Source organism: Marmota monax, unplaced genomic scaffold, assembly GCF_021218885.2.
Source record: "Marmota monax isolate L192 unplaced genomic scaffold, Marmota_monax_Labrador192_F-V1.1 WCK01_AAM20220418_F8-fsc00027, whole genome shotgun sequence".
Lineage (NCBI taxonomy): Eukaryota > Metazoa > Chordata > Mammalia > Rodentia > Sciuridae > Marmota > Marmota monax.
Window position 1 is genome coordinate 18,235,842 of NW_026694617.1, and position 13,261 is coordinate 18,249,102.

Genomic DNA, 13,261 nt, shown 5'->3' on the forward strand with positions numbered 1-13,261 from the left:
CAAAGTTCCCAATTTTATAACATGAGAACATGAGACTTAGAATAAACACATATATAAAAACATTAAAAAAAAAAAGGTAAGACAGTTTACTGAGTTACATAAAATAAAACTTAAAATACATGGAGTGACCTGCGATGTTCTTCAAAGACAAAATTGCTAATTATCAAGACGTAACTTATTCTTGGATTAGTCTATAAACACAATCAAATTTCAATAAAAATCTTTATCGGTGTTTAAACTCAGATATAGTTCATCCAGAATAGTTAGGGTCCAAGAGAATGTTTTGGAAAATTACAATAATGAAAACCAAAGTTTGCCATAGAAGATATTAAAACACCTTACCAAACTATAATATTTGATTAATTACCCTGGGCAGATGCCTGTGATCCCAGCTTGGGATGCTAAGACAGGAGGATCGCAAGTTTGAGGACAGCCTGGGCAACTTAACAAGACTTCGTTGAGGCCAGAGGGCAGCATATTATGAGAGCTCAGGACACGTCAGTTCTTTCCCTCTCCTACCATCTCTTCTCTGCTTACTGTGAAGCAGGAGACTTGAAGAGACTCAAAAGTCTATTTGGATGGTTCCTGCTGTAGCCCAGGCCTCAGCTGTCCCCTGGCCACGGCTCCAGTGCATTAGTGCTCTTGCATTCTTTATGACTCCACCGATGTGCGGAAATCGTTTTCTTTTGCTCATCTGTAGGACCCAAAGAGGTTTGTCTTGGTTCTTTGTAATTACAGAGGCTAAGTGCAGACTTCACCTCAGGCTACAGTCTCATTAATTTGCCAACTTTCAAGATTCTCACACAGGCTCTGTGGGGATGCCTTTCGATTCTGAATTAGAGTGCATTCTGATTTTTAATTATTTCCTATTCCTTTTACATACTAGGGGCTCTAGGCAAATCCCGTGCTGGGTGAGCCCACTGTGTGGTCAATCTCTTTTTAATCAGAAATTTTCATGGAGGGAAATTAACCCAAGGCCAAGTTATTACCACAGCAATCCATAGGTGCTCAGTAAATAATTGTTAGGTGGTGACTGACATACTGATTCCTGCAGTACCCAAAGAGATTCATTAAGGGAAAGGAACTGTGTTGCTTCTCTTAAAGACCTCTCCAACCATACAAATGATATATATATTTTTTGTTTTTGTGTTTGTGATGTTGGGGATGGACAATCCAGGGCCTCATACTAAACTACATCCCCAGTCTATATGATATTTTTTGGCTCTGATATGTTTTGGCTAGTTCTGATTTTCACACACAAGGGTCTGTTATATGAAAAAGAAAAACTTCCTCCCCAAGTTTAACTGCATGCTCCTTACTTGTTGGACACAATGTACAAGTTCTGACTGGCTGTGCAGACTTAGAGATTCAGTGCAGATTTAATTATCCTTTGCTTAAATTAAGACACTGTGTGGAGCAGTGGTTAACAGCGGAGTCACATCTTGCTGTATAAATTCAGAGCTTGGCTTTCTTACTGACAAGCTGTCTGTCATCAGGCAATTCACTTAACTTCTCTGGACCTCAGTTTTCTTACAACAATAATAACAATAACAAACTGCATCCATTTCATATAGTTGTGGTAAGATTTAAATGCTAGGTGACTGGTTGGCCATCACTACTAAATACTCTGCAGATTTGCATTATTGAACACATATACACTTATCAATGCTAAGGAGGTCACTTTTCCACCTAGACCCTCTGTCTGTCCAAAACATCTTCTTAGATGGCAAAGCTGTAGGGGGTGAGATGGGCCCCCCTCCACCGAGTGCTGGGGGAAGAGTTGACTTCACTGGCCCACTGAAGTGGGTGGGATGGAAGCCTGTGGCACCTGGCTACAACTGCAGGTGGTCCTCTTGCCTCCGGGGCCTGGTGGAGCACCTGCTCCACCCACTCAAGCCCTAGAAGTTTCATTTCTGTCCTCTGCACCCAACCAGGGCATCTGTGAATCTGTCCTGATCATGCAGGTTGGGCTCAGGGGCCTGTGGTTTGAGAGACTCTGAGGATGTGGCTTGGGAACTTGGGGGAAAATCCAGAACACAGAAGTTACCGGCTGTCGAAACAGAATTTTCCCTTCTGCCAATGCTGCCTGTCATTGACCTCAAACGTTCCTCCCAACTGTATTTTGAGGCTCTGTATTATTGAGTGGAGAAGAAGCGGTGAGGGAAGAATCTGATTTGGGGGATTTGGTTTAATGTACTTGAAATGAGAGTGAATTATCATTAACGTCATTAGTAGCTAATAAAGAGGTCCAGCCTATGTAGTACATCTGCTCTTAATTTCATTGTTGATTTAAATGCCTTAATTACAGCAGCTAAGTAACCAAAGGAAGGATTGTTTTTTACAAAGCTACCACCCCTGAAAATTTTGGAAACCAAAGGAATTTATTATCATTTCAGGGCCCAAACTTTGAATCCATTTGCTAACTGCCCCACCTATCAGTTTGCTAAAGAGGAAGCAAAGGACCGCTAAACACCGTCTCCTAGTTTCTTAACCTCTGGGGAGCTGTGACTGTGGCAGACTGTCCAGGGTCACAGGGAATACTTGTTCTTATAGTCAAATCCCCCATTCTCATCCAAAATTAAAGTGGAAGTGAAATATTTACAAAAACAAAGAAGTAATATTACGACCATAAAATAGAAACTCCAGGGAAAGATTCTAAGGCTGAGGGGAGAGAGAGATGCTCACAAAAATTCATCAATGAAAACAAAAAGTTCCCACCCACTGACTTTTCCTAAATCGTAATGTTACCTCTGTCTGCCAAAGGAAGGACACAGAAGAGAGAGAGAAAAAAATTCAGTTTACAGTAAAGGACTTTATTTATTTATTTATTTTAAAATTGGCCAGCCAGTGTCTTTAGGAGTGATTTTGGCCAACCAGAGAAGGTCACTGATTAATAGCCCTAATAATGCAGGAAGCATCACTCTCTGGTAAACCTGAACTAGAGGATGCCCAACACTTAGCCATGTACTTGTTGAGTTTGTATTAGGATTCATATCTTCATAGTCTCGAAAATAATTCTCAGACTAGCTGTTTGCAAAGGAAAGGACTATGCTGTCATCTCAAATATTTAGCTAGAAACTCATTAGAAGCCTAAAGACTACAATTAAGCTGTTCTACTTTAGTCACTATTCAGAATAGTCTATATGTAGGAAGGAGTGTGTGTGTGTGTGTGTGTGTGTATCTTCCAGTCTTGCTGCAAAAAGGATTTAAGGTGAACTATTTGGATACATAAAAGTCAAAACAACATTAGTGAGAGGTGGATGGAGAAAGGAAAGGAATAAGAAAGGAAGTGATTCACAATGGCCAGAGAAATAAACTAATTTAAAACCACACACGGAAAACTCTGTAGACTTGCTATATAAGTTGTCTCCAAATAAATCTCTAACCAAAAAGAAACTAATTCATTTCTTTATCCAATGCTTAGAGGCTTTTTTTAAATACCTATTTGTTTAGGAGAAGCACTGCTTTTCTAGAAACCAAAATCAATTGAAATTTTACAAGGGCATCTACGGAGCATATACTCTGTAACGTGGCGAATGAAGTCCTCAAAATATTCTCATGGTGACAAAACGATTCTCTAAAAGAAACTAGAATTAAGAGGCTAACGCTAGGCAAAAGATCATTCTTGATTAGTGTTTCAAAGTAGCAGGCAATGGGGATGCTGCATGCTGGTTCCTTAGCCTATACATCACCATATATGGATTCATATCTTTTCTAGAATAGTGATCAAACTCAATAAGCTAAACAAAGTCTTTACAATCTGACAAGCTCACACAAGTCTGAATCTAGCAGAAATTTCACACCAACATATCCAACCCCCTATATGTAGCTGCTGCTGGACCCTTCTAGGCAAGTGTCTTCCAATCCATAACACAGAGAGTGAAGTACGGAGAGTCTCTTCACTGGGATTGATGAGACCTAACTAATGCACCAGGGTAAAAATCCCAAGAGTGAATCCTTAATCAGCTCAGCACATTTTGTGTAATGTGACAGATGAACTTGTCATCTCCCACTTGACCTATAATAGACCTTAATTAGAATAATTGTGGTTAATCGATTGAGCTCCAAATGACATCGTTGCTTTGCTCTGCTCTCTACCCTCTAGTCCAGCCTATGCTCTATTTTAAGTTGGATCCAAATTTCCTTTCTTGACTCAAGTTCTGCTACACATTCCATAGAAACCTATGTTCCATTCATACTGGGGTATTGTACTTTTTCTCCCTAAATATCGATTGTATGTACTTTTCTAACTTTATGCACTCGCTCATGTTAGTTTTGTTCTGTCTCGATGTTCCTTCTCTTCCCTGAATGAGTCTGACAAAATAAAATTGAATTCAGCCCCAAAGGCTCAATAAAAACACTTCCTTCTCTGAATAATTCTATCCTCCAGTGCAGGATTAATTGCTCCCTCTGCAAACCACTGTTAGCACAAAGTATTCCTTAGCACAAAGTAATGTACATCTTGGTCTTACTGCATTCTGGGGCTGTGCCTCTGCCCAGCAGTGTCTGCCAAACTGTAGCTGAGCTATGTAGGTGAGATGGGTGGATGCTTGATATGCAGTAGTCAAGTTCAGTCTTGGGCAAGATTCACCTCTTTAAAAACCAGGCGGAACTGGAGAACAATTATACATGAAGGGGATTAAGCTGGAAAGACATCGTGCCTTTTTGAGGGCGATACTTGACCCTTCTTTGTGCCTGGCACAGCTCCTGAAATAGAGCAGGTATTTAGTAAGAGTATGAGAATCAGTTTCCTATTTTGGATGTGGTGAACAGGGTCTGGTGACTGCAACAGGATGGAGTAGGAGGTTGAGAAAGGCCAACTGGCAGGTCACAGGTCACAGTTGTACACAAGTGCAAGGACTCCCGCTCGAAGGAAGGGGAGTCAGAGAAAGGAAGTAATGGTGAGTGGCTGCAGTTTTTAGAAGAGTTTCAGGTGGTGAGGTCTCTGTGGTCCCTGGGGCTGGGGTTAGGAGGGGACAGGGCCCTGGACCTAGAGGTAGGTAGGTTAGGCCTCTGGTGGAGGAACTGAGGCACAAACAGACCAACCTGGGCTCCAGGGGTAGAATAGGCTACAGCAGAAATGGACTTCAGTTGGGTAAAGGTTCTTAAAAACTTCCTGCGTCAGGGGCTGTGGTTGTAGCTTGGTGGTAGAGCGCTTGCCTAGCATGTGTGAGGCACTGGGTTTGATCTTCATCCAATAAACAAACAAACAAACAAATAAATAAATGAATAAAATAAAGGTATTGTGTCCATCTACAATTGAAAAAAAAAAAATCAAAACTTCCCAGGTCAGGACTCTGCAAAGGGACTGGGCATGCAGCTGAGCCTGGAGCCTTGTCATCCTGGAATGGTGACAAGACTGCTGGGACTGGAAACAGGCAAGGCCTGGTCAAAGTGGCAAGGAAACTATAGTCAGCCTAGGTTAAAATAACACAATAAATAGACTCCAGACTATTTCATGAAATGCTTCTTAACAGTGACATCTAGGGGCAAGCGCCATTTAGGGACATTCCTCAAACTGCCGGTTTTGCACAACTGTGGCTACAAACATTATTCACTTCACCTGATGACCAGATTCATCTACATACATTTGCTTAGAGTTGACTGTGTGCAGAGAACATCTTTAAAATAATCGTTTTTGAAAGAACAAGTTGTTCATGTTCCCAAAAAACTGTCCCATATAGGACACCTCCTACACGTGGGTACTCCATGTCCCGTTCTCTGAGCATAGATTACTGTCCTGCTTGGGGGGAAAGTCATATTTATTTCAGTAAGGAAATCTCCACACAATGTGAATAGACATTAAATGACACTTCCATATTTGTATTATTTAATAAAACACTGGGTTTCATAATTAGGGTTAGTTCCTCATCTGATGTGTGGATGTCTTGTTACCTGCATTGTGATGACTTATTACCTTCCATATGCTGGTAGCTAGTCAATCTGTGCCCGAGGAACTATTTCACAAACTCAGAATACAACATATGGTAGGGAAGGAAGATGCCTGTCTGAACCCCACTTCTCCCTGTGCAGGAACTGCCCCTCCCCATTTTGCTCCTTCACTCAGCAAACACATTCTGAGTGCTCACTGAGTCTCAGGCTCCACATAAGGGACACAGGACCCATGTGATCCTGCTGCACACAGCCTGCTGTCTGGGAAGGGAGAGTCAAACAGCACATTGGCACAAATCACTGTGATAGTGAAGGAAATGGAGAAGGGGCTGTGGCAAAGCCTAAGAGGAGGGGACCTAGGTTGGAAGGCTCCCCTGAAGAATGGCATTTAAATGAGACTTAAAGGCAGTGAGGGCCTTCTGGACAGAAAGCCTGACCAGGGAGACGGCTCTGGATAGTGGAAGATGTGGAAGGCAGAGACTCATTGCCATGAGGGGTAGGGGAGGCAGTGGATGAAGGTGGCGATGCTGACCCCAGGATGAGGCTGCAGCAGATAGGCCCCCTGGCATGGGCCTTGCAGGCCAAACTTCCAAATTCAGATTTTATTCAAGATGACAAAAGTACCATTATGTGGAAGTCTGAAGGGAGGGATTAACATATCTAGTTCTTAACTTCAGTTTTTGAGAAAACTCTGATTATCTACAGTCTTTTTTTTAAAATTTTTTTTTTAGTTGTCAATGGATTTTTTTTACTTTATTTATTTATTTTTATGTGGTGCCAGGATTGAACCCAGGGCCTCACACATGCCAAGCGAGTGCTCTACCACTGAGCCACAACCCCAGCCCTATCTACAACCTTTTAAAAGACCAAACACTACTTAATAAAATGAAGGAAAAACACTGAAATGTTGACAGCGTTATCTTTAGAAGGTGGGACACTAGGGTTTTGATAGCTTACTGATATTTTAGAATACATTGCTGTCTTTGGTTTTTAATAAAGAAGCATTCACTACTTTTAAACTTAGAAAAAACTCATCGAATAAATACAAATAAATGGGAAATCATATTTCATTTGCCATTGATATGAATGTGTTTATGTGCTACGTATGTTCTATAGCTGTTGATTGAAATGTAAAATAAAGTGGTCTAAAATAAATTATCAGGGGGTTAACCACAGTTTACCTTTAAAAAAAATATTTTCAGTAAGCGTGAGATTTTTCTAAAGGGAATTTATTTATCAAAATTGTCATCACTACTATATGTCAGCTTAACACCCTGTGTGTAGGACGTTGCTCCAAAGACTGACAGATACCCTGAAGTTCACACGGTGGGTCTTGGTTTTCTCTAATTCTAGCTTGTTCCTGAACTCACCCCTATTCAAGAAGTAACTTAACAGTCCCAGGCTAAACTAGCTACCTTGGAAAGGAGAGAGATGAGATAAAGCACAGCCTTCCTCTTTCAGTTTTCTTACTTCCCTCCTCTGGTCACCAGCAAATGCATGTTTTTAATTCTTTGTGGCGAAAGCTCACCTCACCCTTAACAAAAAGTGGGCCAACTTCTCTTCACCCTTTTAACAGATTAATCAAATATGCAGCATGTCTTAATTAACTTTATAGAGTCAAACTTGGCAACTGGCTGGAAATGAAGACACCTTTAATTCAAAATACTGGATATGACACTTCCCTAAACCTGGCTGCTTTATTCTACAAGATTATGAGACACTGTTGATAGAGTTTAGAGACGTGGTCCCTGAGCTTGAAGAACTTCAATTTAAAAAGGAAACATACAACTCAGAAACAGAAATCCTTGTATTAGCAGTATGTAAAAGGAAACAAAAAGAAAAAAAAAAACTGTCCAAGGGCAGAGTTGAACAACGAAGGTTTGGTTGCCCGTCTTTGTCAATGAGGAAACTTTGGCAATTCTGTGTGTGTATAGTTTAACATGATGGTGTTCAGCCTTTTCTTGTGAAGGAGGAAGATGTGGGACAAGAAGGGAGGATGGCAGAGAAGGGGAGCGTAGAAGGGAAAGCAGAAGGTGGGGGTGCACTCCGTCTTTAACCAGAACATGTCACTTGGTCATGTTCTACATGTCACCTCATTTTGAAAACCGTTTCTCAATTTAAAAGTTTTCAGAGTCTGAAAACCTACTGTGATGTATATAACCAGGCTGGCAGTGGCTTACTGAGTCTCTGCTACTGTCTAGGATCTAGGCTAAGCATGCTCCATATTTCATTTAAATAACCCCTACCCCTGCCTCCTGCCTGCAGCTGTGAGCATTCTGCTCCAACAAGTGCTCCTTGCCATTGCCACCCAGCGCCCTCACCTGATGCTCACAGACGTGGGGCTGCCTGAACTTGGGTAGGAATCCTCAGATCTCTGAGCTAAATAACCCTTTTATCTTTATTAAAAGATAACAAGCAAATAAATAATTCCTGGAAAAACCACATGAGGCAGCTCTTCTTCCCCTTTCAGAAGAAGAAAGCAAGGTTCTGAAAGGGAAAGTAATTTTCATCATACACAGGCAACTAAGGAGCAGGGCTAGGATTCAGACTCAAGTTTGTCTGCTCCAAGAGCTGTCCTTTCACCCACCAGGCTACACTCTGCTCTCTACCTGTGTTTAAGGCTCAATGTGGGCACGTTCACAGGCACTTAAAATGCAGAAAAGTGCTTCAAAACCTGGGTACATGGAAGGACAACAGAATTCACAAAGATGTGTTTTTGGTGGTGCCCACTGACTAGGGTGTTGCTTTAATGAAGGAAGTTTTAACAGTCTGAGAAACAAGCTTTGGTGACAAAGGATGAAGAATAGCTCTTCCCAAGAGGACAGACTGGGCAAAAAGTTCACTGCAGGCTGGGCATGGTGGCACATGCCTGCAATCCCAGCAGCTCAGGAGGCTGAGGCAAGAGGATTTCAGGTTCAAAGCCAGCCTCAGCAACTTAGCGAGGTCTTAAGCAACTTACTGAGACCTGTTTCAAAATAAAAACATAATTAAAAAGGGCTTGAAATGTGGCTCAGTGGTTGTATCTCTGGGTTCAATCCTTGGTACAAAAAATAAATAAATAAATAAGTAAATAAATAAATAAGAAAGCTCAGAGCAGATGAATATAGCTTTGGGTGGAAATTGCTGGTAGGGGCAGGAAATCTTTCCTTGGCCTCCTCATAACAAAAATCTTTTCATTAAAGAATGTTTTGAAACTGAAAAATAATTACAGCAGCCAAAACAAAAGTCAAGGGAGTTGCTGCTGGGATCTTAAGGTTGACATGGGCCTGACAGGGACATCAATAGCAACAGAACAAATGGGCAGTCAGCCTTGAGAACATCACTGGTAAAAAGGAAGAGACTGTACATATCCAAAGAGAAGGAGAGCCAGTGGATAAGGTCAAGCTCTTGGATTTGTCTGAATCTCTGAATCACAGTTTACCATGGCTGTTTGAATCTCGTCAGATGAACCTCCCTTCCAGGAAAGTAGAACTGAGTGTTTTTCCTCCTTTAAATGGTGAAATTCTTCCAGGTTCTTTTTTTGAACCATTATCTCTTCCAGTAAGTTGTCAAAATATATGATTTTTAACTTTAAAGAAAAACAGGACTGAAATGTGTCAAGTCCCTGGAAACAGTCTAAAACTCAGTTGAGTTTATACAGAAAAACACACTGTAAAAATCCTTAAACTATCTGGCCACAGAGATCTCAGTTTCTCTGACAACACCACTGGAACTGTGGGAGGGTGAGTCTTGTAATTACCAGATGGAAAAACAGCCAGCACAAACCAGAACACACAGGTTACAAATCAACACCTCTGAGTACCTGTCCCAAGGAAGTTCAAGGGCCATGTCATCTCCCAAGGGTCACAGTGGACTCAAGAGGAGACTCAGGAAAAGCACTTGTCCCTGGGATGTCCACTGCAAATCAAACCAAGCTTAAGACTACCATGGTGGCAGGGTGGTGGGGGGTGAAGGTGAGTGGGTGGTTGGGTGGTTAATTTAAAGGCAAATGGACACATCAAATAATGGCTCTTTGTCTCTGTTTTGTGTTGTCCATGAACAGTTATTAAGTTTCAAAGTGCGAAATATTCTCCATTGGATATTTGAAATATTCAATAGTCAAAACTGGGTACAGACCAGGCAGGAAGGAGAAAGGAAGTAGAATCTGAACACTCCCAGGGAGATGGTAGGCTCATGAAGGAAGCAGGACAAACCAGAGTTGTTTGTAGAACCTGTGGTCACCCTGCTGAGATTCCCAAGGAGAGAAGAGACTGCCCTTGACAAAAGCAAGACCTGCCATATGCATATGGTGGCACAACAAGAATCCGTGCTAGTAGTGTGATAAATACACATGTGTAGCAAAAGCCGAGTGAAGCTCACAATTGTTTTGAGTGCCCTGAAAAGTATTTGCAAAGTTTGAATCCTTTGTCAGTGTCTTCAATAGATAAATATCTAATGGCTAAATTTTTCACTAGGTGCCCTTCCTTAAAGGTCTCTTTAGTACCAGCATCAATCTGAGCTCTGTATTTGCCAGTCCCACTCTTATGGAATGTTTCTACTTCCTGTTTGGTTTTAGGTGGGAGGATGGCTGAGAAGCACAGTCTTGCTCTTGGGGAATGAATGAATAGAGGTAACTGGGAGGAGATAGGTTGGCCATGCCAGAAGGGGATGGGGGCAGAGGATAGATGAGCCTCCAAGTGGGCTGGGAGGTAAAGCTGCAGCAGGTGCACACACCACCTGCTTGGTTGGTACTCTCAGTAGGAAATAAAGAGGGGGGTGACATACCTGAAATTTCTGGAAGTGTGGGCTTGTCTTTTTTCCAGAAGTTCCCATCACAAACAAGAAGTCTGGGGTGAGCACAAATGGCACTCTCTCTTTATTAATGCCCAGGAAACTTTTATAATTCCCAAGAATGTGCCCAAAGTCAATATGAAATAGGTTTCCTTAAAAGAAAAAGAATATCTGACATTATTACACCAGCATACATGCTTGTAATAACACTTCACTTTTTGAGATAATTTTTAAGTGGCCTGAAAATGAGCTATCTTGGGTGAAAGCATCTGTTACATGTGTTACTAGTCTGTCATATTTTTGGTCTTAGCAGGTGTGTGAAAGTAGTAACCACAAAGTGTTCTTTGAACCAAATATGTTTGTTCTTGATATCTTTCTGGTGTTCTTTAGATGACAAATGGCATTGAAAAGTTAAAAATTATCACCTCAAAATTATTCTTAGAAATCAAAACTCTCTGGCTAATATGTCACCATTATACTTAAAACTCCCCTAAACCCTTCATGTAACTCAGGATAGCCTGATGTTGTACTCTGACTTGTACTTCCAAGCCCCACAATAGAAATAACTCATTTTGAAACTTCTTTGGGTCAATATTTACCACCACACCTTCTCCACATCCCTTCTTCTCATTGGTCCTTTATCATTTCTATAGTCCAAAAATGTATTGCCTATTTTGTTTTATTCCGATCCTCACAGGGAGTAAGCAATTTGTTCCCCTCTCATGCTTTTTTCAGACTCTACTCTGAAATTGATTCAAATCACATATAGAAAAGTCTCATGGTGTGGTGGCCACTACTGGGCACTGTTAGACTGGACAGTGAACTGGCAAGGTGGGGTGAGTTAGGCAGACAGAATGTTTCACTTTTTTCTTTTTGTTTTTAGTACTGGGGATTGAACACAGGGGTGCTTAACCACTGAGCCATATTCCTAGTCTTTTTTATTTTTATTTTTTTAAGTTTTTGGTACTGGAGATTGAACTCAGGGGCACTCGAACACCGACCCACATCGCCAGTCCTATTTTGTATTTTATTTAGAGCCAGGGTCTCACTGAGTTGCTTAGTGCCTTGTTTTTGTTTTTGTTTTTTTTTTTTTTTGCTGAGGCTGGCTTTGAGCTTGAGATCCTCCCGCCTCAGCCTCCTGAGTTGCTGGGATTACAGGTGTCTGTCACTGCCCCTAGCACATTTCAGATTTGAGGGTATCTCTGAGATTTTTTCCCCTCTTTTACTGTTTCTCTGAAATAGCTGATACTGTTGATCACCCCTACCTTCATTAGTTCCTAAGATATGCCCTACTCTACTTTTCTAGCTCTAACGGCCTCTTCTTCCTTTACTCAGTCCTCTGCCCTCAAGGTGGGTGGTCTCTGTAGAGTGATCACAGCACTAGAGTCCCTACACAATAATAACTTCTCACTCTGTGCTCTGGCCTTGAACTCCCTTCAAAAATTTCTCTACGATGGGAGGGTGGGGGGAATGGAGTGGCTGTGTTTAATGAGGACAGCGTTTCAGATGGGGAAGATGAAAAAATTCTGAAGATGGACGTCAGTGATGCTTGCACAGTGATGTGAATGTGCTCAGTGTCCACTGAATTGCACACTTAAATGGTTAGAATAGAGAATTTTGTTATGTTTGTTTTGCCACAATAAGTTATTCTGCAATAGATAAACTCACCTGTCTCTGAGATCATAATATTGTCATTGTGTCTGTCGCCTATTCCAAGAACAAAGGTTGCCACACAGTAGCCTGCACAGGAATAAACAAATCTCTCCACTGCTGCCTGAAACTAATTAAAATGCATCAGAATATTAATTGTCTTCTAACTACAAAGAGCAGCATGAATCTATTACAGATGATTTCCAGAAAGACACTGTTCTGGGAACCATTTTTAGAGAGCAAGTTATTTGTGCCTGATTTTATTAGCATTATATCTACCAAGAGCCAATTTTCACATTGCTCTGCTTATGCTTTAGGTCAAGATTCAATACATCACAACAGCATGAGGAGGACACATGAGTCAAAGGGCAACAGAAATTTAATCAAAGCGTTTGCTTCCTCTCCATGCATCACTTGCTCACAAGAATGTGGAACCCATAGTAATTTCTTCTCCATCAGTGAACATGTTTTGCTTGTGACCATTTACAAGTATGCATGGGTTCACAAATCCACATGTATAACAGATTAATAAGTACTGCTAATTATATTTCCTCTCCAAATGACTGCTAACCATGCAAATGAGAAGTGCTAATCCTGTGCGGTAGAACTTTAGATGACAGCCAAACAGCCCAACCACACAGCTTGTGAAGGATTCAGCATATGCACTTCAGAAGATGGTGGAACTGACATTTTCCCCATCCATAATTTACCATTTATATTAGAGTGCAGTGGTAAATTATAAATTATGTCGTTGGGCGTGCGGTATTTCCTAGGTAGGAAAGAATTTATACAGAGTAACTAAATCTCGATGCCGAACAACAACAAAAAATAGCCATAAAAAGTGCTAACAGATTATTTTACAGAACCAAATTGTATACAAAATGTGCCTGGGAATCAAAGCCAAAGATAATGATCATGGGGTTGGGAACTGAGCACTTCTGTTTTACAT

General features: G+C 41.2%; 1 protein-coding gene across 4 annotated transcripts in view; it reads right to left on the minus strand.

The window, feature by feature from the left end:
* Positions 1 to 13,261, minus strand: part of Pik3cg (phosphatidylinositol-4,5-bisphosphate 3-kinase catalytic subunit gamma) — a 33,244-nt gene that overhangs the window by 4,763 nt on the left and 15,220 nt on the right. For 3 of the 4 annotated variants that reach the window (XM_046422509.2, XM_046422511.2, XM_046422508.2), the window contains exons 9-10: positions 12,331 to 12,442; positions 10,657 to 10,814 (exon numbers count right to left, since the gene is read on the minus strand). In XM_046422509.2, coding sequence (XP_046278465.1) covers positions 10,657 to 10,814; positions 12,331 to 12,442 — 270 coding nt within the window. The remainder of the gene's footprint in view (positions 1 to 10,656; positions 10,815 to 12,330; positions 12,443 to 13,261) is intronic. The other variant, XM_058572160.1, reaches the window with a different exon arrangement.